Genomic DNA, 25,422 nt, shown 5'->3' with positions numbered 1-25,422 from the left:
ATCACTCACTGACCTCAGAGTCAACTCACCTGACACATCACTTACTGACCTCAGTCAACTCACCTGACACATCACTCACTGACCTCAGAGTCAACTCACCTGTCACATCACTCACTGACCTCAGTCAAGTCACCTGACACGTCACTCACTGACCTCAGTCAACTCACCTGGCACGTCACTCACTGACGTCAGTCAACTCACCTGACACGTCACTCACTGACCTCAGTCAAGTCACCTGACACATCACTCACTGACCTCAGTCAACTCACCTGGCACGTCACTCACTGACGTCAGTCAACTCACCTGACACGTCACTCACTGACCTCAGAGTCAACTCACCTGGCACGTCACTCACTGACGTCAGTCAACTCACCTGACACGTCACTCACTGACCTCAGTCAACTCACATGACACATCACTTACTGACCTCAGAGTCAACTCAACTGACACATCAGTCACTGACCTCAGTCAACTCACCTGACACATCACTCACTGACCTCAGTCAACTCACCTGTCACATCACTCACTGACCTCAGAGTCAAGTCACCTGACACATCACTCACTGACCTCAGAGTCAACTCACCTGTCACATCACTCACTGACCTCAGAGGCAAGTCACCTGACACATCACTCACTGACCTCAGAGTCAAGTCACCTGACACATCACTCACTGACCTCAGTCAAGTCACCTGTCACATCACTCACTTACCTCAGTCAACTCACCTGGCACGTCACTCACTGACGTCAGTCAACTCACCTGGCACGTCACTCACTTACCTCAGTCAACTCACCTGACACGTCACTCACTGATGTCAGTCAACTCACCTGGCACGTCACTCACTGACGTCAGTCAACTCACCTGGCACGTCACTCACTGACGTCAGTCAACTCACCTGGCACGTCACTCACTGACGTCAGTCAACTCACCTGGCACGTCACTCACTTACCTCAGTCAACTCACCTGACACGTCACTCACTGATGTCAGTCAACTCACCTGGCACGTCACTCACTGACGTCAGTCAACTCACCTGGCACGTCACTCACTGACGTCAGTCAACTCACCTGACACGTCACTCACTGATGTCAGTCAACTCACCTGGCACGTCACTCACTGACCTCAGTCAAGTCACCTGACACGTCACTCACTGACCTCAGTCAAGTCACCTGACACGTCACTCACTGATGTCAGTCAACTCAACTGACACATCACTCACTGACCTCAGAGTCAAGTCACCTGACACATCACTCACTGACCTCAGAGTCAACTCACCTGACACATCACTCACTGACCTCAGAGTCAACTCACCTGACACATCAATCACTGACCTCAGTGAACTCACCTGACACATCACTCACTGACCTCAGTCAAGTCACCTGTCAAATCACTCACTGACGTTAGAGTCAAGTTACCTGACACATCACTCACTGACCTCAGTCAACTCACCTGACACATCACTCACTGACCTCAGTCAAGTTACCTGACACGTCACTCACTGACCTCAGTCAACTCACCTGTCACATCAATCACTGACCTCAGTCAACTCACCTGACACATCACTCACTGACCTCAGTCAAGTTACCTGACACATCACTCACTGACCTCAGTCAACTCACCTGACACATCAATCACTGACCTCAGTCAACTCACCTGACACATCACTCACTGACCTCAGTCAAGTCACCTGACACATCACTCACTGACCTCAGTCAAGTCACCTGACACATCACTCACTGACCTCAGTCAAGTCACCTGTCAAATCACTCACTGACGTTAGAGTCAAGTCACCTGACACATCACTCACTGACCTCAGTCAAGTTACCTGACACATCACTCACTGACCTCAGTCAAGTCACCTGTCACATCACTCACTGACCTCAGTCAAGTCACCTGTCACATCACTCACTGACCTCAGTCAAGTTACCTGTCACATCACTCACTGACCTCAGTCAAGTCACCTGTCACATCACTCACTGACCTCAGTCACCTCACCTGTCACATCACTCACTGACCTCAGTCAAGTTACCTGACACGTCACTCACTGACCTCAGTCAACTCACCTGTCACATCACTCACTGACCTCAGTCAAGTTACCTGACACATCACTCACTGACATCAGTCAAGTCACCTGACACATCAATCACTGACCTCAGTCAACTCACCTGACAGATCAATCACTGACCTCAGTCAACTCACCTGACACATCACTCACTGACATCAGTCGACTCACCTGACACGTCACTCACTGACCTCAGTCAACTCACCTGACACATCACTCACTGACATCAGTCAACTCACCTGACACGTCATTCACTGACCTCAGTCAAGTCACCTGACACGTCACTCACTGACCTCAGTCAAGTCACCTGACACATCACTCACTGACCTCAGTCAACTCACCTGACACATCACTCACTGACATCAGTCGACTCACCTGACACGTCAATCACTGACCTCAGTCAAGTCACCTGACACATCACTTAATGACCTCAGTCAAGTCACCTGACACATCACTCACTGACGTTAGAGTCAAGTCACCTGACACATCACTCACTGACCTCAGTCAACTCACCTGACACATCACTCACTGACATCAGTCAACTCACCTGACATATCACTTACTGACCTCAGTCAAGTCACCTGACACATCATTCACTGACCTCAAAGTCAACTCACCTGACACATCACTCACTGACCTCAGTCAAGTCACCTGACACATCACTCACTGACCTCAGTCAAGTCACCTGACACATCACTCACTGACCTCAGTCAACTCACCTGACACATCACTCACTGACCTCAGTCAACTCACCTGACACATCACTTACTGACATCAGTCGACTCACCTGACACATCACTCACTGACATCAGTCGACTCACCTGACACGTCAATCACTGACCTCAGTCAACTCACCTGACACATCACTTAATGACCTCAGTCAAGTCACCTGACACATCACTCACTGACCTCAGTCAAGTCACCTGACACATCACTCACTGACGTTAGAGTCAAGTCACCTGACACATCACTCACTGACCTCAGTCAAGTCACCTGACACATCACTCACTGACCTCAGTCAACTCACCTGACATATCACTTACTGACGTTAGAGTCAAGTCACCTGACACATCACTCACTGACCTCAGTCAAGTCACCTGACACATCACTTACTGACCTCAATCAACTCAACTGACACATCACTCACTGACCTCAGTCAAGTCACCTGACACATCACTCACTGACCTCAGTCAAGTCACCTGACACATCACTTAATGACCTCAGTCAAGTCACCTGACACATCACTTAATGACCTCAGTCAAGTCACCTGACACATCACTCACTGACGTTAGAGTCAAGTCACCTGACACATCACTCACTGACCTCAGTCAAGTCACCTGACACATCACTTAATGACCTCAGTCAAGTCACCTGACACATCACTCACTGACGTTAAAGTCAAGTCACCTGACACATCACTCACTGACCTCAGTCAAGTCACCTGACACATCACTCACTGACGTTAGAGTCAAGTCACCTGACACATCACTCACTGACCTCAGTCAAGTCACCTGACACATCACTCACTGACGTTAGAGTCAAGTCACCTGACACATCACTCACTGACCTCAGTCAAGTCACCTGTCACATCACTCACTGACCTCAGTCAAGTCACCTGACACATCACTCACTGACCTCAGTCAAGTCACCTGACACATCACTCACTGACCTCAGTCAAGTCACCTGTCACATCACTCACTGACCTCAGTCAACTCACCTGTCACATCAGTCACTGACCTCAGTCCACTCACGTGACACATCACTCACTGACCTCAGAGTCAACTCACCTGTCACATCACTCACTGACCTCAGTCAAGTCACCTGACACGTCACTCACTGACCTCAGTCAACTCACCTGGCACGTCACTCACTGACGTCAGTCAACTCACCTGGCACGTCACTCACTGACGTCAGTCAACTCACCTGACACATCACTCACTGACCTCAGAGTCAACTCACCTGACACATCACTCACTGACCTCAGTCAAGTCACCTGACACGTCACTCACTGACCTCAGTCAAGTCACCTGTCAAATCAGTCACTGAAGTTAGAGTCAAGTCACCTGACACATCACTCACTGACCTCAGTCAAGTTACCTGACACGTCACTCACTGACCTCAGTCAAGTCACCTGTCACATCACTCACTGACCTCAGTCAAGTTACCTGACACGTCACTCACTGACCTCAGTCAAGTTACCTGACACATCACTCACTGACCTCAGTCAACTCACCTGACACATCACTCACTGACATCAGTCAAGTCACCTGACACATCAATCACTGACCTCAGTCAACTCACCTGACAGATCAATCACTGACCTCAGTCAACTCACCTGACACATCACTCACTGACATCAGTCAACTCACCTGACACATCACTCACTGACCTCAGTCAACTCACCTGACACATCACTCACTGACATCAGTCGACTCACCTGACACGTCACTCACTGACCTCAGTCAACTCACCTGACACATCATTCACTGACCTCAGTCAACTCACCTGACACGTCACTCACTGACCTCAGTCGACTCACCTGACACGTCACTCACTGACCTCAGTCAACTCACCTGACACATCACTCACTGACCTCAGTCAAGTCACCTGACACATCACTCACTGACATCAGTCGACTCACCTGACACGTCAATCACTGACCTCAGTCAAGTCACCTGACACATCACTTAATGACCTCAGTCAAGTCACCTGACACATCACTCACTGACGTTAGAGTCAAGTCACCTGACACATCACTCACTGACCTCAGTCAAGTCACCTGTCACATCACTCACTGACCTCAGTCAACTCACCTGACACATCACTCACTGACATCAGTCAACTCACCTGACATATCACTTACTGACCTCAGTCAAGTCACCTGACACATCATTCACTGACCTCAAAGTCAACTCACCTGACACATCACTCACTGACCTCAGTCAAGTCACCTGACACATCACTCACTGACCTCTGTCAACTCACCTGACACATCACTTACTGACCTCAGTCAAGTCACCTGACACATCACTCACTGACATCAGTCGACTCACCTGACACATCACTTACTGACCTCAGTCAAGTCACCTGACACATCACTCACTGACATCAGTCAACTCACCTGACACATCACTTACTGACCTCAGTCAACTCACCTGACACATCACTCACTGACATCAGTCGACTCACCTGACACGTCAATCACTGACCTCAGTCAAGTCACCTGACACATCACTTAATGACCTCAGTCAAGTCACCTGACACATCACTCACTGACGTTAGAGTCAAGTCACCTGACACATCACTCACTGACCTCAGTCAAGTCACCTGTCACATCACTCACTGACCTCAGTCAACTCACCTGACACATCACTCACTGACATCAGTCAACTCACCTGACATATCACTTACTGACCTCAGTCAAGTCACCTGACACATCATTCACTGACCTCAAAGTCAACTCACCTGACACATCACTCACTGACCTCAGTCAAGTCACCTGACACATCACTCACTGACCTCTGTCAACTCACCTGACACATCACTTACTGACCTCAGTCAAGTCACCTGACACATCACTCACTGACATCAGTCGACTCACCTGACACATCACTCACTGACCTCAGTCAAGTCACCTGACACATCACTCACTGACCTCAGTCAAGTCACCTGACACATCACTTACTGACCTCAGTCAAGTCACCTGACACATCACTCACTGACATCAGTCGACTCACCTGACACATCACTTAATGACCTCAGTCAAGTCATCTGACACATCACTTAATGACCTCAGTCAAGTCACCTGACACATCACTCACTGACCTCAGTCAAGTCACCTGACACATCACTCACTGACCTCAGTCAAGTCACCTGACACATCACTCACTGACCTCAGTCAAGTCACCTGACACATCACTCACTGACGTTAGAGTCAAGTCACCTGACACATCACTTAATGACCTCAGTCAAGTCACCTGACACATCACTCACTGACCTCAGAGTCAAGTCACCTGACACATCACTTACTGACCTCAGTCAACTCACCTGACACATCACTTACTGACCTCAGTCAACTCACCTGACACATCACTTACTGACCTCAATCAACTCAACTGACACATCACTTACTGACCTCAGTCAACTCACCTGACACATCACTTACTGACCTCAGTCAACTCACCTGACACGTCAATCACTGACCTCAGTCAACTCACCTGACACATCACTCACTGACCTCAAAGTCAACTCACCTGACACATCACTCACTGACCTCAGATTCAACTCACCTGTCACATCACTCACTGACCTCAGATTCAACTCACCTGTCACATCACTCACTGACCTCAGTCAACTCACCTGACACATCACTCACTGACCTCAGATTCAACTCACCTGTCACATCACTCACTGACCTCAGATTCAACTCACCTGTCACATCACTCACTGACCTCAGAGTCAACTCACCTGACACATCACTCACTGACCTCAGGGTCAACTCACCTGTCACATCACTCACTGACCTCAGAGTCAACTCACCTGTCACATCACTCACTGACCTCAGATTCAACTCACCTGTCACATCACTCACTGACCTCAGAGTCAACTCACCTGTCACATCACTCACTGACCTCAGTCAACTCACCTGACACATCACTCACTGACCTCAGAGTCAACTCACCTGTCACATCACTCACTGACCTCAGTCAACTCACCTGACACATCACTCACTGACCTCAGTCAACTCACCTGACACATCACTCACTGACCTCAGTCAACTCACCTGACACATCACTCACTGACCTCAGTCAACTCACCTGACACATCATTCACTGACCTCAGTCAACTCACCTGACACATCACTCACTGACCTCAGTCAACTTACCTGACACGTCAATCACTGACCTCAGATTCAACTCACCTGACACATCACTCACTGACCTCAGAGTCAACTCACCTGACACATCACTCACTGACCTCAGTGAAGTCACCTGACACATCACTCACTGATCTCAGAGTCAAGTCACCTGACACATCACTCACTGACCTCAGAGTCAAGTCACCTGACACATCACTCACTGACCTCAGAGTCAACTCACCTGACACATCACTCACTGACCTCAGTGAAGTCACCTGACACATCAATCACTGACCTCAGTCAACTCACCTGACACATCACTCACTGACCTCAGAGTCAACTCACCTGACACATCACTCACTGACCTCAGTCAACTCACCTGACACATCACTCACTGACCTCAGAGTCAACTCACCTGACACATCACTCACTGACCTCAGTCAACTCACCTGACACATCACTCACTGACCTCAGAGTCAACTCACCTGACACATCACTCACTGACCTCAGTCAAGTCACCTGACACAACATCACTCATCACTGCTGGATTTACGTTCCAGAACTTTGTAAAGCAATATCAATATGGATGGATGACATGATCAATACGTTTGAATGAAAAAAAACTACACTAAAGGCTTAGGAATCTCGATTTTCAGGGCGTCCGCGTAGCGTGGTGGTCTATTCCGTTGCCTACCAACACGGGGATCGCCGGTTCAAACCCCTGTCTTACCTCCGGCTTGGTCGGGCGTCCCTACAGACACAATTGTCCGTGTCTGCGGGTGGGAGGCCGAATGTGGGTATGTGTCTTGGTCGCTGCACTAGCGCCTCCTCTGGTCAGTCGGGTCGCCTGTTCGGAGGGGGAACTGGGGGGAATAGCGTGATCCTCCCACGTGCTACGTCCCCCTGGTGAAACTCCTCACTGTCAGGTGAGAAGAAGCAGCTGGTGACTCCACATGTATGGGAGGAGTCACGTGGTAGTCTGCAGCCCTCCCCGGATCAGCAGAGGGGGTGGAGCAGAGACCGGGACGGCTCGGTACAATAGGTTAATTACAATTGGGGTGGACAAAAAGTGGGGGGATTCTGGGGTACCCCCCCCCCCCAGAAAAATTAACGTAATGGATTTTCAGCCAGGTTTATCCTCAGTGGAGTTTCTGACCCCCCCCCCCCCCGCAGACATCTTGTGGTCACGCCCTTTCTCCACATCTGCACGTTTTGAAACGCAGACCCTGAAAGAACCGACGTTCAACGGCTCTACAGATAATACACAAACAGCTGTCCTGTTGTACTTCCCAGAGGCACACGGGGGGGGGGGGTGGGGGGGGCTGACATACTTGAAGTGCTGTGATGGCAAGTGTGTCACCAGTGTGTGTTGGAGCGAACACACTAATCAGTCTGTCCATCTCGGCACCGGGCGACAATTACCCAGCAGATGCTCACACAAAGCTTCCTCCTCCTCCTCCTCCTCCTCACACAAAGCTTCCTCCTCCTCCTCCTCACACAAAGCTTCCTCCTCCTCCTCACACAAAGCTTCCTCCTCCTCCTCCTCCTCACCCAAAGCTTCCTCCTCCTCCTCCTCCTCACACAAAGCTTCCTCCTCCTCCCCCTCCTCCTCCTCCTCCTCCTCACACGAAGCTTCCTCCTCCTCTTCCTCACACAAAGCTTCCTCCTCCTCCTCCTCACACAAAGCTTCCTCCTCCTCCTCCTCACATAAAGCTTCCTCCTCCTCCTCCTCCTCACACAAAGCTTCCTCCTCCTCTTCCTCACATAAAGCTTCCTCCTCCTCCTCCTCCTCACACAAAGTTTCCTCCTCCTCCTCCTCACACAGCTTCCTCTTCCTCACATAAAGCTTCCTCCTCCTCCTCCTCCCCACACAAAGCCTCCTCCTCCTCACAACCCATCTGGGCCTCAAACAACAGGAGGAACCCAGCTCAAGAGAACGAGCGACTGCTTTGTTGTTTTCATTAAAACTGATTTTTCTGTGCTGCCGACATTTTTCGGTTGTTTTCTTCTCTCATGTATCGCCACGGGGGGTGGTGAGGTGTGTGGGGGGGGGGGTAAGAAGAGGTGTGCGCTGTTTCAAGTGTAGGTGCATATATGCACCGGTTCGGTTTTAAGATCCTTTTGCAGCACTTCCGCGGGCCCTTGAAACGAAACCTGTATTGTACTTCTACCCTCGTGTACCTGCCATTACTTAGCGCCGTGCTCTCGAACGTCAGCATGTTTTTGTGTTCATAAGCTTCCTAGTTACACCGCCCCCTTGTGGCTGCACACAGCAAACATGTCCACTGGAGGACTGGCAGGGACGCTGACTGAAGATGAGTGAGGGCTCTACGAAGTGAAGACGGTGGAGCAGTGGTTACTGCGGTCGCCTCACAGCAAGAAGGTCCTGGGTTCGAGCCCCGGGGTAGTCCGACCTTGGGGGTCGTCCCGGGTCGTCCTCTGTGTGGAGTTTGCATGTTCTCCCCGTGTCTGCGTGGGTTTCCTCCGGGGATCCGGTTTCCTCCCACAGTCCAAAGACACGTAGGTCAGGTGACTCATACTAAATTGTCCCTAGGTGTGTGTGTGTGTGTGTGTGTGTGTGTGTGTGTGTGTGTGTGTGTGTGTGTGTGTGTGTGTGTGTCAGCCCTTGATGGCCTGTCCTGTCCAGGGTGTCTCCCCGCCTGCCGCCCAGTGACTGCTGGGATAGGCTCCAGCATCCCTGCCACCCTCAGCGCGGGATAAGCGGTTTGGATAATGGATGGATGGATAATGGATAATGGATGGATGGATGAGGAATAATGGATGGCTGGATGAGGATAATGGATGAGGGATAATGGATGGATGGATGAGGATAATGGGTGGATGAGGATAATGGATGGATGAGGGATAATGGATGGATGGATGAGGAATAATGGATGGATGGATGAGGGATAATGGATGGATGGATGAGGAATAATGGATGGATGGATGAGGGATAATGGATGGATGGATGAAGGATAATGGATGGATGAGGGATAATGGATGGATAATGGATGGATGGATGAGGGATAATGGATGGATAATGGATGGATGGATGAGGAATAATGGATGGATGGATGGATGAAGGATAATGGATGGATGAGGATAATGGATGGATAAAGGATGGATGGATGAGGATAATGGATGGTGGATAATGGATGGATGGATGAGGATAATGGATGAGGGATGTACCACCAAACTGAAACTAGCCAACAGCCTATCGGTCGCATCAATCTTCCTCCGCTCACCACATCTACGGAGAGGTGGGTGTGGGTGTGGGTGTGGGGAGGGTTCGGGAGTGTGGTTGGACAGACTGCAGGAAACAGGCTTTAAAGTGAGCAGGTTTGTTTATTGAGGCTATGTACAATGCAGCCAGCTTTAAGACGGTGTACAACATCCCTCACACAAAGACAAGAGAAACCAACAGGATCTGGACCCCAGCTCAGGGCCCCGTACACTGTCACGGTGTTAGTGCCGCACAGGGCAAACCAATCCAAGGATGTTTCTTCATTTTTTGGATTTTTTTGGGGGGGGGGGCATCAGGGCAAATGGCCTTTAAAGAAGAGCACACAGTTACAACAGCAGCAGTAAAAGCAGCGCTTCGGCACTCAGGATACACGACAAAAGGGTTAGCCAACCTCACCCCCACCCCCCCACCCCCACCCCAAACAAGAGTCCGGTTTTGCTAGATGGATGGGACCAGAGTGTACATTTAGAGAGAACAGCGAGAGCAAATCAGGAGGACTCTATCAGGTTATCGCCTTCATTTCCTACAAAAATATTGCACAAAGAAAATCTGGATATACAATGATTGGAGAGAGATTGACAAATATAGCAGCCGGTAGTTTGATATCTACAAGAGCGTCGCTTCTATTGCACAGATCACAACAAGAAATACGCCGTTGCCTCCAGGAACCCCGAGATGATTACCGGTCTCATCCCCCGGACATGTTCCTGGGGTCAGGACTCGTCTTTTTGGAGGTGCCCCTTGCCACGCTGAAGCACTTAAGCTCGAGACAAGAATCCCCATGCCGTACTGGTTACTGCGGTGCCTTACTGTTCTTGTGACACACACACAAGTGGGTCGTTGTGAGTGGCGGCTGGGCACGGCAGCGGGATGCAGGTTCAGTACTTCTGCAGGGGGACAGCTGGAAGAGGCGCCAGACAGCTATTTGTACACAAAAACATCGAGAAAAGAATATACATTCATCCAGACATGGTGACCTCCGTACAATCACGTCCCACCAATTTACAGTCTGACCCCCCCCCCACACACCCCACCCCCCCACACACACACACACCATGTAAAAACACACACTCCGTTTAACAGTCGCTGAAGAGCTCAGGGACTCGGTAACAACACAGCTCCTCGCGTCTGACTGCATATCAACAGGGACATTCATTCTGACATGAGCCATAAACAGGGAGTCCTCCGCGCTGATCAGTAAAGGTTTGGGACTGCTAAGTACATGGCGTGAGTTTAAGACACACACACACAAAAAGACAACAAAAGGAATAAAATTGGAGATTGTTCATAATGGTAGAAAAAAACAAAACAAAAGAACAACTACTGCTTTCTGTTCAACCTCACATCCACGACAAGAAACTCATTTAAAGAAATCGCTCGGAAGGAGGGGAAAAAAACACAAACACACAACTCACAAGATGGTTTCTAACAATACACAATGGTTCCACTGTCAGACGTGTTTGGCCAAACGCATTCAGTAACAAACCAAGTATTCCGAATCCGAATCCTTTACTCATCCCCGAGGGGAAAGTGGGCACTGACCCATTCTGCTCCTAGTTAATATCGAGTCCGTCTTGCAGTTTTGCTGAATTCCCAACAAGTTTTCAAGAGGGAAAGAAACGGGTGAGTTGTAAAACCCAACAATATTACAGTAAAAAAGTGCTCCAAGTAGAAGATATGTGAGATCGTCTCAAAGACACTCGGGACGAGTGCGGATTCCAGCGCGGTCACACCGGCCCTTTTCCCGCCGGCCACAGCAGAAGATACAGGATGATAACGCAGCGGGCTTGTTGCTCACAGCAAACAAGTACCGGATCCGTTGTGAAGCTCTGTCCCCCAAAGACAAATTGATCGAGACTTTGACTTTTGCTCTTCTGACTACAGGAGCTTGTACTCGAAAATGGCGATCAGCCAGGAAGCGGACACAGTGGCCGTGCTAACGTCAGGAATTCTACCTAACGGACTAAAAACATTGGCGTTTTCTAGCTGCTTTGCAAAGTATCCTCGTGGTGTCATGCAGGGAAAAACAAAAACACAAATATTTGGTGAGAAAATGGTTGTTATATGTTGTCGCTGGAGAATTTACACACATCACTCTGGAAGTCAAATTCCTATCAATAGCTTCTGAGGTTCCCTTTGGTACATGGTGCATCAGTTGTCTTGGGGGGGGGGACATTCTATGCATTATTCTTACATAATGCTACCCTTTTTCATGTTAAGATGCTGTCACGCTCCTTGGCATGAAGCTTATTTTATCAAGGAACATCAAAGAAAAACCAGTGACTCACACACTGGACCGCTTTCATTTTAATATTTAAAATTGACCTCTCAAATCAAGCTGGATTTAATTTTGCTGTGAGCCACAAGTACAAACCCAGAACCCTCCCTCTTCCTTCTCTGTTTCTTTAGTGGAGCGCCTCCACACAGATCTGCTCCTCTGTGATGTCATCCAGTAGCTGCCCCTCCACAGGGCTGCATATGTCACTGTCATCAACCTCTGACCCCATCAGTCCCTCCTCTTCCAAAGCATCGCCTTTGACCTTGAAGCCATGCTGCTCTGAGGGAGAGGTGCTCTCCACAGACTCCAGGTCCTCAATTCCTGCGCGGTAGTGAATCATGAGCAGGGTGAGGGCCTGGAGCCTCTCTCCAGACTTGGCCAGGGCAGCTGTGATTAGCACCTTGCGGCGAGCGTCCCCAGCCTCCCTTTCCTCAAGCAGCAGGGAGTTGTTGTGTTCCAACTCCTGGTCGATCTCCTGCTGAAGCTTGTCCAGCATCAGCTCCAGCTTCTGTGAACGTTCATCTGTGGGCAGCCCCCGGTACAGGTCACGGCCAATTTCCTTCACAGCAATGAATACACTGTCATCTAAACCACCTTCCTTGCGGACAAGTTTACTGCTGCCAGCAGGCTGTTTGGAGGGGCTGGCGCCACTGGCATAAGTCTCAGTGTCACTGCTCTCGTTGTCCGAAGTGTTGGGGGTATGCTTGGGTGATGGCTCCACTGTTCCTGGCACCACATCAGCCACCTGTTCCACCAGCCGGGTTTTGGGCACCTGGCGCAGATTGAGCAAGCGGGAGCTGGTATTGATAATGTGGCGGGTCAGGCCTGTGGTAGCACGGTTTATGGTGGATTTAGCCTCCGGGTCGGCACTGCGACGGTCGGTGACCACCACACAGAAGGGGTTCTCGGTGAGGCACTTGTCCTGGCACTTCTTGTGGCAGACGTAGGTGCAGATCATACATTGTGAGGCAGCCTTGGTCCACACTTTCTTCTTGCAGTATTCACACCAGGTGGGGTTCTGGAACTGGGTGTCCTGGAAGTTGTGGCGAACTTCTACCATCTGCATGGCACCGTAGGCCAAGTCGTCCCGTGGCGCTGAGGGAATGTGCTCTCTCTCCTTCTCCCTTAGATCTTCTTCATGGAGACTGCCCTCTCTCTCCCTTTCTACTAGCCCTCCCAAATGCTCCGGCTCCCCCTCAGCTAGGTAACAAAAGTTCAGAGTGACATCTCCGTAGCACAGCTTCTCGTTAAAGCCCTTGTGGGTGCTAAGACTGCGTAGAGCAGTGCGGCTAACGTTGGCTCTCGGCTCCGGAGCCCCCAGCCTAAAGGTACTCTGGTACTCTGCAGAAGATGTGGCCATACATTCCAGGGCCACATGCTCCAGGCGAAGACTGACATGACCCAGGCAAAGCAAACTGCCCAGTTTAAAGGGATCTTTGCACCACAGGGCCACATTAAGGTACTTATGGTTACTCTCCACCTCAAAAACTACTGAGGATTTTACCCAGTGTGCTGTCTGGTTGCGATACTTAGTCTCTGAGGACTCCCAAACAGAGTGGTCCTCTAGACTGTCCCTTGTGCTGCTGGAGCTCTCTAAAGCTTTGTCTCTAGCCAGTTCAGCCTTTCCACTACTGGGGATAGCAGAGGGCACTGGCAGCTCTTCACAAGATTCTGTCGGCTTCATGGAGGGCTTTGGCTCAGGCTGTTTAACTGGCATCTTATCAGCACTGGCTCTGTCTCCGTTGGCTCCAGTGACAGGAGGCTTTTCCAGGGACTTCTCAGAAGCAGTGCCAATGGCTGTTACAGTGGTTGTAGAAATATTAGCATTAGCAAATGTAGCAGACTCAGCTCCATCCAGCAGACTGGTTTCTGACGAAGCTGACGTCAACTTTATTTGAGGCCTAGGGGGCACTGGGGGACGAGAGGGAGGAGGCGGAGGAGGGATGGTTGGGCGCTGCAGACCCTCACCTGGCTCACCACTGGTCTTATGCAAAGGCTTTGGTGAATCTTTGGGCTGGGACTTTAGAGGCGACTGAAGGCCCACCAGATTTAGTTTGCGGTTGAGGATAGGTGATATGGAGCCGAGGGGTTTAGAGGCTAAGTTAGCCACTGTTCTTTTCGGGCTTTGGTTTACTGTCAGTAAGAAGTCATCTTTTGTCTCAGTAGTGTTAGTGCTACTGCTGCTTGGGCCCGTATTTTGGCTCAGCTTTGAGTCCACAATCAACTCTTCAAATTCAGAGTCCATGTCTTTGCTTTCAGACATGTCAGAAAGGGTTGTGATGGGGGCTGGGTCTTCCTCATAGCCCCCAGGTGGGGCAATGAAGCCAGGCTCCTCCAGCTGTCCCATCCCCTCCTGGAGGGGCCCCAACCCTCCTATGGAGGGGTTTTGGTGACGCACCGGTCTCTCATATAGAACCAGGACCCTGTCGCCCGCTTGCTTCAGTAGTTTGGGCACTTGGACTGAGGATGTCACTTTGACACCTACCGAAAGAGACAGGATAGAGATGAGCTATCAAATAGAGCAAAAAATAAGGACTTCCACAAAAAATGAACTCATTGTACATCCTAGCTACCTGGTCGAACACGTTTGATACATTCATTGTAGAATAGCGACAATTTTACACAATGATGAAGAAAAGAGGCTGTTTCTGACCTTTTAAACTGTAGGTGTATAACCTTTAGAAACATAAGTGGACAATTGCGATGTAACTAGTTAGGCACATTTCGGCTGTTACTGTCACTTTCAGAAACTGGTATGAACAATAAGACAAAAAAATCAGATGAGTAAAACATGAGAATTTAGCTCTAAAAAACTGAGCACTGATACCTGTGTAACACTTACCGTTCTTCGGTTGGAAGTGTGAAACCTTGACATGGGCTAACCCCACAAAATATCTTTAGAGCAAGACAGTGGTGCACTGCCTGCTGCTAACGGATTTGTAGCCACAGTCGTCAATATCTACTCTGCTCTACCGGCTCCTTATACAACTTAGTGTAGAATATAAGTAGTCTGTCAGTGACAAGACCTACAGATTACAGCAACATTGCTGGTTTCCTCCTTGGTATGATATTCTTTCTTTGCTTAGTGAAAGAATGTGTATCCCTTGTTGTTTGAAAGGATAGGGGGTAAGAAGCCTGATGGGGTGATGAGTGATAAGGGTGTCTGTTTTCATTTTAATTTAGATTATTATACATTTGCACCAATGGTGTTGGGACAACCTTACGTAGTTAAACCTTTGAATGTGTTAAGTAACTCATTCTTTACCTCCGATGGCAATGAGGCGATCGCCCTTCTGCAGATCTGCCAAGGCAGCGGGGGAGTTGGGGGTGACCGTCTCAATGCTGACATGAACGGCATCCCCCTCGCTGGCAGGAACATGCCTGAAGGTCATACCCACACTGCCACATGGCCCCTTGATCACCTCCGTCTGAAACACACAGAAACACAACAGAGAAAATCAGGGAAAGAAAATCCTCACAGAAAACCATCACTCGTCTAAGTGACCTCTTCAGTCTCAACCGACTGCAGGTACCCCCACCCTTATAAACACCAAAGTGACTGAAGGTACCCCACCCTTATAAACACCACAGTGACTGAAGGTACCCCACCCTTATAAACACCACAGTGACTGCAGGTACCCCCACCCTTATAAACACTACAGTGACTGCAGGTACCCCCACATTTATAAAAACCACAGTGACTGCAGGTACCCCCACCCTTATAAACACTACAATGACTGCAAGTGTCCCCACCCTTATAAACACCACAGTGACTGCAGGTGTCCCAACCCTTATAAACACCACAGTGACTGCAGGTACCCCACCCTTATAAACACCACAGTGACTGCAGGTACCCCACCCTTATAAACAACACAGTGATTGCAGGTATCCCACCCTTATAAACACCACAGTGACTGCAGGTACCCCCACCCTTAGAAACAATACAGTGACTGCTGGTACCCCACCCTTATAAACACCACAGTGACTGGAGGTACCCCACCCTTATTATTAATACAGATGCACAACGACTGAACCAACGATCGGTTTCATATGCAAATTGCTGTGACCATAAACTAAAGTTACAACGTCTATTTGGCATGATTGCAACTATTCAACCTCTCGCCGCTACGCGACCCTGTCTGACGACCACCGAGCTGTCTGTATACTGCCCTTGTCTGAAGGGTCATTTATGACCCGCCTTCATTAAACCTCTAAATTAAAGCAACTTAATTCAATTTTGAACCCCAAATCTATTCTGCACGAAGAAACAAGCTGTCATTCATCACAAACTGTGTGGCTATCTGGGTTTTCACTCTCCACACTGCAGAGAGACTGCATTTCATCAGTGGACACCACTCACTTTTATAGGGTCACACATGACCCACACACGTCTTAGGGTCACACATGACCCACACACGTCCTAGGGTCACACATGACCCAGACACGTCTTAGGGTCACACATGACCCAGACACGTCTTAGGGTCACACATGACCCACACACGTCCTAGGGTCACACATGACCCAGACACGTCCTAGGGTCACACATGACCCACACACGTCCTAGGGTCACACATGACCCACACACGTCCTAGGGTCACACATGACCCACACACGTCCTAGGGTCACACATGACCCACACACGTCCTAGGGTCACACATGACCTACACACAGGTCTTAGGGTCACACATGACCCACACACATCTTAGGGTCACACATGACCCACACACGTCCTAAGATCACACATGACCCACACACGTCTTAGGGTAACACATGACCCACACACGTCTTAGGGTAACACATGACCCACACATCTCCTAGGGTCACACATGACCCCAAGACAATCTTAGTACCCTCGTGGTGTACAGCCATCATGGAACTATGAACAAAACAAGGTTTCAGTGTTTCTAATGTTGGGGTGACTGTAGGAGAAGCCATGACATTTCAGGGTGAAAAGAGCTCATGTCGAGTCTTGTCTCTGCTGTTACACACTGTTATGGCTCATTTTGACCCAGAAGACAGCAGAAAGGTTAAGAATGTGAGCATTCCTGAGTCAAGTCGATCTTATTTGTATAGCTCATTATCACAAATTATAATCTGCCTCAGGGGGCTTTACGGCAACACAACATCCTGTCCGCGGACCCTCACATCAGATAAGGAAGAACTCCCTAAAACCCTTTAACGGGGAGAAAAACCAGGAGGAAACCTCGGGGAGAGCAACAGAGGAGGACCTCTCTCCCAAGACGCACAACGTGCAATGATGTTGTGTTTACACAATTTACACAATACAACATTGAACGTGACGAGGGGGATGCCGGGCAGCATCCAGGTGGCGAGTAACTGGGCGAGTAACTATTCTACACTACAGTAACAGAGCGAGCCGACAGCACCAGCTTGCGAGGGGGGAGAGTGGTCTACAATTATGGCCAGTTCTCTACACCTGTAGCTTACCAGCCGCTTCAATCACTGTCACGCCGCACTGGGTTTGAGTCACGTACGCAACACAGCGGCTGTGATCCAGACAACCTGTTTCGTGTCAGGCAGGCCGGGTTCCAGTCACGCTGCGAGAAAATGTGCCCGCCGCTGTTCCAACGGCGACCAGCGCGGCGCACAACGCAGCGAATCTGCAGCGGGGCTGCTGGAAAACTGCCCCCACTAATCAGATCACAAGTCAGATGTGGGGGGACATAGTGAGGCGGCGGGGAGGACAGAAGAGGAGGAGATACAGGATGAAGATGGGGGGGGGGGGTTGAGAGATACCCGGTTTCCTGAGAAAGGAAATAATTTTGAGATGATGAGGGGACTGAGATGAATGACTGTAATTTCTCCCGCTTTCATTGTTAATGGTTGTGTTGGAAGGCTGTTATTGTGTTAGGGTGGGCATGAATAAGAGGGAGGTCTACACAAACTGGCAGGCAGGGGGAGAGGAGCCGGTCCCCTGGAAGCCAACCGACAGCCCCGACGGGTGCTGACGACAGCCCAGCAGCACTTTCTTTGTCGTTCCACTTCATGCGTTTGTGTACGTAAAATGAAACGAAACGCCGTTTCCCCCAGGCCGCAGCAGCACAACACAAAGACAAGAACACACACACACACACCCAAACTAACACGCACACATCCAAGCCAAACAAAACATCACTGTCCAACGGAACCAACGCCAGCCAGGATGACGGTCGGAACCGCCGGTCTGCATGGGCTGGCGGTTAGCTTAGCCCCGCCCCGCTTCCGCATCCTGTCAGACCGCCCTCGCGGCGCTTCCTCCAGGCAGGGCCGTGGTCCCCGGACCCACCAGGCACAGCAGACCGAGCTCTCCCAGCCGATCCAGCGCCGGCTCTCCCAGACATCAAACCGAGACGAAACCTAAAACCCAGACGTGGATCAAGACACTGCATGGACGGTACTGGGTGAGGCCGCCGCCAACGTGAACTCGCGCTGCCGTCTCCCCACACCGGGAGCAGAAGTCAGATGGAACCGCTCCACCCGAGTGTCTTCGCCCAGTGGTAAACCCCACAAATTGTCTGTCAGACATAAAGCAATATGTGTGTGACAAAACACTTGCAAGAGAAAACTGAAGTTTTCGTCGACGGTGATAAAAAACAGAGATATTTTGCGTTCAGTTGACCTCATCATCAAAATAATGTGTTGGATTCCAGTTAGTGCTGGAATAGTTGTTGGTGTTGTTTTGTTTGTTTTTTGTTGTTGTTTTTTTTGGATTTCCCCCCCTTTTTCTCCCCAATTGTATCCGGCCAATCATCCCACTCTTCCAAACCATCCCGGGCTCTGCTCCACCCCCTCTGGGCTGCAGACCACCACATGCATCCTCTGATACATGTGGAGTCACCAGCTGCTTCTTTTCACCTGACAGTGAGGAGTTTCACCAGGGGGACGTAGCACATGGGAGGATCACGCTATTCTCCCCAGGCCCCCCCCGACCAACCAGAGGAGGCGCTAGTGCAGGGACCAGGACACATACCCACATCCGGCTTCCCACCTGTAGACACGGCCAATTGTGTCTGTAGGGACGCCCGACCAAGCCGGAGGTAACACGGGGATTCGATCCACTGATCCCCGTGTTGGTAGGCAAGGGAATAGACCAGTACGCTACCCGGACGCCCCCTAGAATAGATTTTAAGATTATTCTAATGATTTATCCATCCATCCATCCATTATCCAAACAGCCTACCCTGCTGTCAGGGCGGCAGGGATGCTGGAGCCTATCCCAGCAGTCACTGGGCGGCAGGCGGGGAGACACCCTGGACAGGCCGCCAGGCCATCACAGTGTAATGATTTATAAATCTTTAAATAAGCGTTACATAAATATGATCCTGATAGAGACCTCAAGTCACAGATCATCTTCTCTGTACTGTTCAGAAACCACAAACCAAGACTGTGGTGAAGCGGCGCTGCTTGTTTAAGGTCCTGAGCTGTGGAACAGTCGGCCATTTGAGCTGAGAACACAGTTAAAGAACAACCTTTAAACGCTTACTCAAAAAACACCTTTTTACTTGAGTCTCCACCGAGGAGCCCAACCCTCCGCTTTCTAACAGCTGCTAATCTGCTGTCGATCAATGGTGGGCTCTGTCATGTCAGCGTGTTTCCTTATTTTATATTTCCTTTAATCCATTTTATTCATTTACTTTTAACTGTGTTTCTATTTGCTTTATCCCATTCACTTTCTCCCGTCTTTGCCCTTTTGTCTTCTTTGATCACTGCCAACTGTTTATCTGTGTACTCTGACACAGCAGGCTGCATTTCCACATACACCATGTGCTACATAAACCAAGTTTACATTCTTGTTTCATGAGAATGTCTTGGTCGAAACGAGCCAGGGTGGTGCTAACGAGCGGGGCATTTTTCCTGCCCAGAGCAGCACCGGTTTCCATCTGGAGTTCACTTACAACTCAAAACTCTCGTGCGGCTCCCGGTTTAACCTGATTTCACCATTTTGCAGCCAGACCAGAACAACCCTAACGAGCCTACAGGAAGTAGCATTTACCGCATACCCCACCCCCACCAAAAAAGACCCTCTGTACACCAATACATCCTGTACTAGCTGCACGCTAACAGCTAATGTAGCACACATAACACACCCCCATATACATACATCAATATATGCATACCACGAGTAATTTTAAAAAGGAGATTCGGCGGATTGCAGGGTAGAGGAGTAAATAAATATACCACACACCAGGAAAATAATACTATGGAGCGCCACTTCTGGTACAGCGAGGTAAAAACGTTCTGTGACGCAATAGAAAATGATGTACAATCCACATCTTTCTCAGCCTTTTAAAAGAGAAAGGCAGCATTCAAACACAAAGCGGCCCACTCCGTTCTGCCACTATCCATCATGCAGCCACTCAGTTAGAGTTCATCATACAGGAAATACACTTTTCCTGCTGCTCACAGGCAAGGAGGGCAAAGTTATTTGTACAGCACATTTCAGCAACAAGGCGGGTCAAAGTGCTTTACACAAAAGGCATTAAGACAAAATGTAAAAGCCACATAAATTCTTAAAAAGGCTTTTAAATTACTGCAGAGAAAGAATCGCCCCGCGGGGATTAATAAAAGTAGTAAAAAAAACAAATACCAATAAGATAGGGTAAAAGTTACAGGGCAGCGTAAGATGATAATCAAAAGCTTCAAGTTTTATTGAATAAAAGGCAGCAGCAAACAGGAAGGACTTCAGTCTTGATTTAAAAGAACTGCAGCAGACCTGCAGCTTTCCGGGAGTTTGTTCCAGATATGTGGCGCATAAAAACTGAAAGCTGCCTCTCCATGTTTAGTTTTGACTTTGGGGACAGAAAGCAGACCTCCCCCAGACGATCTGAGTGGTCTGGATGGTTCATAGTGCAGCAGAAGAGCAGAAATGTATTTTGGCCCTAAACCATCCAGTGCTTTATAAACCAAGAGACGAGTTTTCAAATCATGTCTGTGATGGACAGGAAGCCAGTGTAACGACGTCAGAACTGGAGGGATGTGATCCTTTGTGGTCTTAATAAGGACTCAAGCAGCAGCATTCTGAATTAGCTGCAGCTGTTTGATTGATTTTTTTTTTTGTAGAAAGACCTGTAAAGACACCGTTACAGAAGTCCAGTCAACTGAAGGTAAATGCATGGAGAAGTTTTTCCAAATCCTGCTGAGACATAAATCCTTTAGCTCTTGATATATTCTTCGGGTGACAGAAGGCTGACTTTATTATCGTCTTACAGCTGGCATGAAGCAGTCGATCAGTTTAAGATGATTCACTAAGTATATTTCCACTCTAATCAACAATTCTGCAACAAACACGACAAATGTTAACATATAAATGAAAGAACAAAAGAAGCCCCGTTATCTCTTTCATGGCAGGGGTGCCACCATCTTGCAGTACTGTGACCTGTGATGTCACGGGGTTGGGTTCAACAGATACAACGGTAAGAGAGAGAAGGTTGGAGACAGAGGAGCCAAAGGACAGAAGAAGACAAACGACAGAGCACTACTGTATTGTTCCTGGATGTAAAAATTAGTTTTACAGGGTTACAGCCAAGGACAAAACAGTCCATTTTCAGAAATTGCCACTAACAGAAGTGAATCATCTCTGTACTGTCAGAATCCGAGCCCACATGGCATGGGAACCGAGCAGCGGTACGCGTGAAATAACGGTCTCTTCAGACCGTAAGCGAGACTCCGCCGGCGTATCCGCTTGCCTCCGCGGGATCTCAACGCGCTCATGTGAATAGACAGGCAGACAAACGGTCCATGGGTAAATGCCTCGCGTGGTAACCATGGCAACGGCCTCTGTGCTGAAAAGGCTAGAAATGTAATACATTCTTATCAATGATAATCAGTTGGGTTTTAAGTGTAAAGATGGCACAGATGTTTATTTTTGCCCTAAAGGAAATAGTAACTAAATACAAAAGCCAAAACTGCTGTGCATATGTATTTAATGCCTCAAAGTTATTTGACAGAATTAATCCTGAGACGTTATTTAATCAAATGTGTCACAGAGGCATACCAAAGGTTGTACTCAGAATTTTATTTTTCTTCTTGGGGCTCAATATATGAGCGCTGACTTTTAATCGTTCTTCCTTGGCTCCAAAACAATTACTTCAGTTTTATCCTTTTTTAATTGAAGAAAATTCTGAGACACCCAATGATTGATTTATTTAATGCACTTAGTCAGTGCTTGTATGGGATCATAGTCCCGTAGTGATGTGGTTAGGTAAATCTCTGTGCCGTCTGCATAGTAATAGTAACATTTTGTTGTTTTCCATAATCTGAACTAGTGGGAGCATATAGATGTTACACAAAAGAGGCCCCAGAATGGAGCCTTGGGGAACCAAGGGGTGTCAAAACGCAGCAAAACAAAAGGAAAATTTGTCACAAAATAGGCGAGTGCATTGTAGTTTCAAATTACTAACGCCTGACCACGCAACGCAGGCTGCGTTCAGTCTTCAATATGTTTGAATTCATTCATTACCAGAAAAAAACCTACAGGTCATTTTTGTCCACTCAGATTTGTAATAAACTATAGACAAAGTAGTCCCTGTCCTTTAAGTAGGATTCAAGCCAGTTTAGTTCTGTGACAGAAAGTCCCACCCAGTTTTCCAGTTGGTCTAATAATATGTCGCGGTCGACTGTGTCAAATGCAGCATTGATATGCAATAATACCAAGACTGACATTCTGCCGCTGCCTGTGTTTAAGCCGGTGTTATTAAAGACCTTATGAAGAACAGTCTCGGTGCTGTGGTGTGGTTAAAACCCTGACTGGAAGACATCAAAAACTGTTGTTTAGAGCCAAGAAGTTGTTCAGTTGCTGGAAAACGGCTTTTTCAATGATTTTACTTAGAAATGGGAGGTTTGATGTGGGCCTATAATTGTTCATTAGTAACCCAGCCACTTTAAGACGAAGACGAAGAATTGTTCATTAGTGAAGTGTCGAGATTATTCTTTTTTGAGAGTGGCTTGATGACTGCAGCTTTAGAACATATGAGGCCATGCAATTAGAAACATTCTTGAAAAAGCCTGTTGGTAGAATATCAAGGCAGCAGGAAGATGATTTCAGATGTTGTATAATGTCCCCCAAGTTTTTATGGTTGATGGGATCAAATTGTGTCATGCTATTTGAATCTATTTTAGGTGGACACAGGGACAACACATGTCCTGTACCTAGTACCGAGGCACTGACTGCCTGTCTAATTTTCTGAGTTTTGTCATTAAAGGAGGCGGCACATTCATTGCAGGCCCTGGTAGATGGAAATTCAGAGGCCACTGCCACAGCACGGTTTGTTAGCCTGTTGCCAGTAGCAAACAAGACACATACACTATTATTGTTTTTGGCAATGATAGGACCGCCTTGCATGTCTCAGCTTCAAATGCTAAATGCGCAGTCTCGCGTTATAGATGTCATAATGAACAGTAAGGGTTTTTTTTGCCACCTGCGTTCAGCTTTACAACACTCCATGGAGATCTTTTCTTACCAGAGACCCCCTTCACCTTAGCAAGTGCAGTGGCATCGATAACATCTGTAATTTTAGAATTAAAATGATCTACAATCTCATTAACTGAGACCTGAGAGAGGGTGAGTGTGGAAGAGAAAGCCTGAATAAATATTTCACTGGTGCTTTCAGTGATATGCCATTTTTGGATGACCTCTGTTTGAGCATTTGTGTGCAGGGAGATACTAGTCTCAAAGACAACACAGGAACGATCGGAGAAAGCGACGTCAGTCACCACAACCTTAGAAATGTTCAGACCCTTGGAGATAATGAAGTCTGGAGTGTGCCCCTTGTTGTGTGTGGGCTCCGTCGCATGCTGAGTCGGTCCGCAGTTATCAAGAACACAACACAGTTCTTAGTTCCTCTGTCCTGGGGGTTGTCAGCATGGCTGTTTAAATCACCAGCAATAACTACACTGTCAAATTCAATACAGATTATAGACAGCAGCTCCGTTAAGTCATAAAAAAAGTTTGCATTGTATCTGGGTGGCCTGTAGATATCTAGAAATGTAACTCATGGAGAGGAATTCAGCTGAAGAACCACATATTCAAAAGAAGCAACATTTCCATAGGATATCTTCTTGCATTGGAGCGAGTCATTAAACCAAATGGCAACTCCACCTCCTTTCTTATGCTGTTTGGTTTCGCTCACAGAACTGAAGTTTAGAGGGGTTGACTCAGTAAGAACAGTTGCACTGTTACCTTGGTCTGTCCAAGTGTCAGTTAAAAACATAACACTGAGATTGTGCTTGGTGATAAATTCATTAATTAAAAATGGTTTTCCTGCCAAAGGCCTGATGTTTAGGAACGCTAAGCTTCGTGTTACGAGCCGAGGTGGTGCGAGGGCATCAGGTAGGGGGACGCTAAATGTGCAAAACATTGCAGTAAAAGTTTAAAGAAAATAAAATGTTGTTTTAAACTAAATAAGCTTTCCTTGCTGAGTGTAAAGACAAATTATTTATACCCCACTTGAAACGCTCTGCCAACTGACCCGCCACTGTTTGAATCTTTGGCGCTGAATCGTGACTCATTTAGGTGCCTCTTCCCTGGGGACTTTATTTATTTACTCGGCCGGGACAGCAACTGTATTCTGCAAGAAGTGGTACGCTTTTCTGCTCCTTTTTTTGTTGGATTCCCCCCCCTTTCTATCCCCAATTGTACCTTGCCAATCACCCCACTCTTCTGAGCCGTCCCGGTCTCTGCTCCACCCCCTCTGCTGATCCGGGGAGGGCTGCAGACTACCACATGCCTCCTCCCATACATGTGGAGTCACCAGCGGCTTCTTTTCCCCTGACAGTGAGGAGTTTCACCAGGGGGATGTAGCGCGTGGGAGGATCACCCTATTCCCCCCAGTTCCCCCCCCCAACAGGTGCCCTGACCGACCAGAGGAAGCGCTACTGCAGTGACCAGGACACACACCCACTTCCGACTTCCCACCCGCAGACATGGCCAATTGTGTGTGTAGGGACGTCCGACCAAGCCCAGGGTAACACGGGGATTCAAACCGG

General features: G+C 48.6%; 1 protein-coding gene across 1 annotated transcript in view; it reads right to left on the bottom strand.

The window, feature by feature from the left end:
* Nucleotides 1-11,217: 11,217 nt before the first annotated feature.
* pdzd8 (PDZ domain containing 8) overlaps nt 11,218-25,422 on the bottom strand; it is a 108,097-nt gene continuing 93,892 nt past the window's right edge. The window contains exons 4-5 of the mRNA XM_056292003.1: nt 15,704-15,866; nt 11,218-14,919 (exon numbers count right to left, since the gene is read on the bottom strand). Of these exons, the coding sequence (XP_056147978.1) occupies nt 12,566-14,919; nt 15,704-15,866 (2,517 nt within the window). The 3' untranslated portion in view covers nt 11,218-12,565. The remainder of the gene's footprint in view (nt 14,920-15,703; nt 15,867-25,422) is intronic.

The sequence above is a fragment of the Lampris incognitus genome, chromosome 13, assembly GCF_029633865.1.
Source record: "Lampris incognitus isolate fLamInc1 chromosome 13, fLamInc1.hap2, whole genome shotgun sequence".
NCBI classification, from domain to species: Eukaryota; Metazoa; Chordata; class Actinopteri; order Lampriformes; family Lampridae; genus Lampris; species Lampris incognitus.
This window is presented reverse-complemented; position numbering and strand designations above follow the sequence as displayed.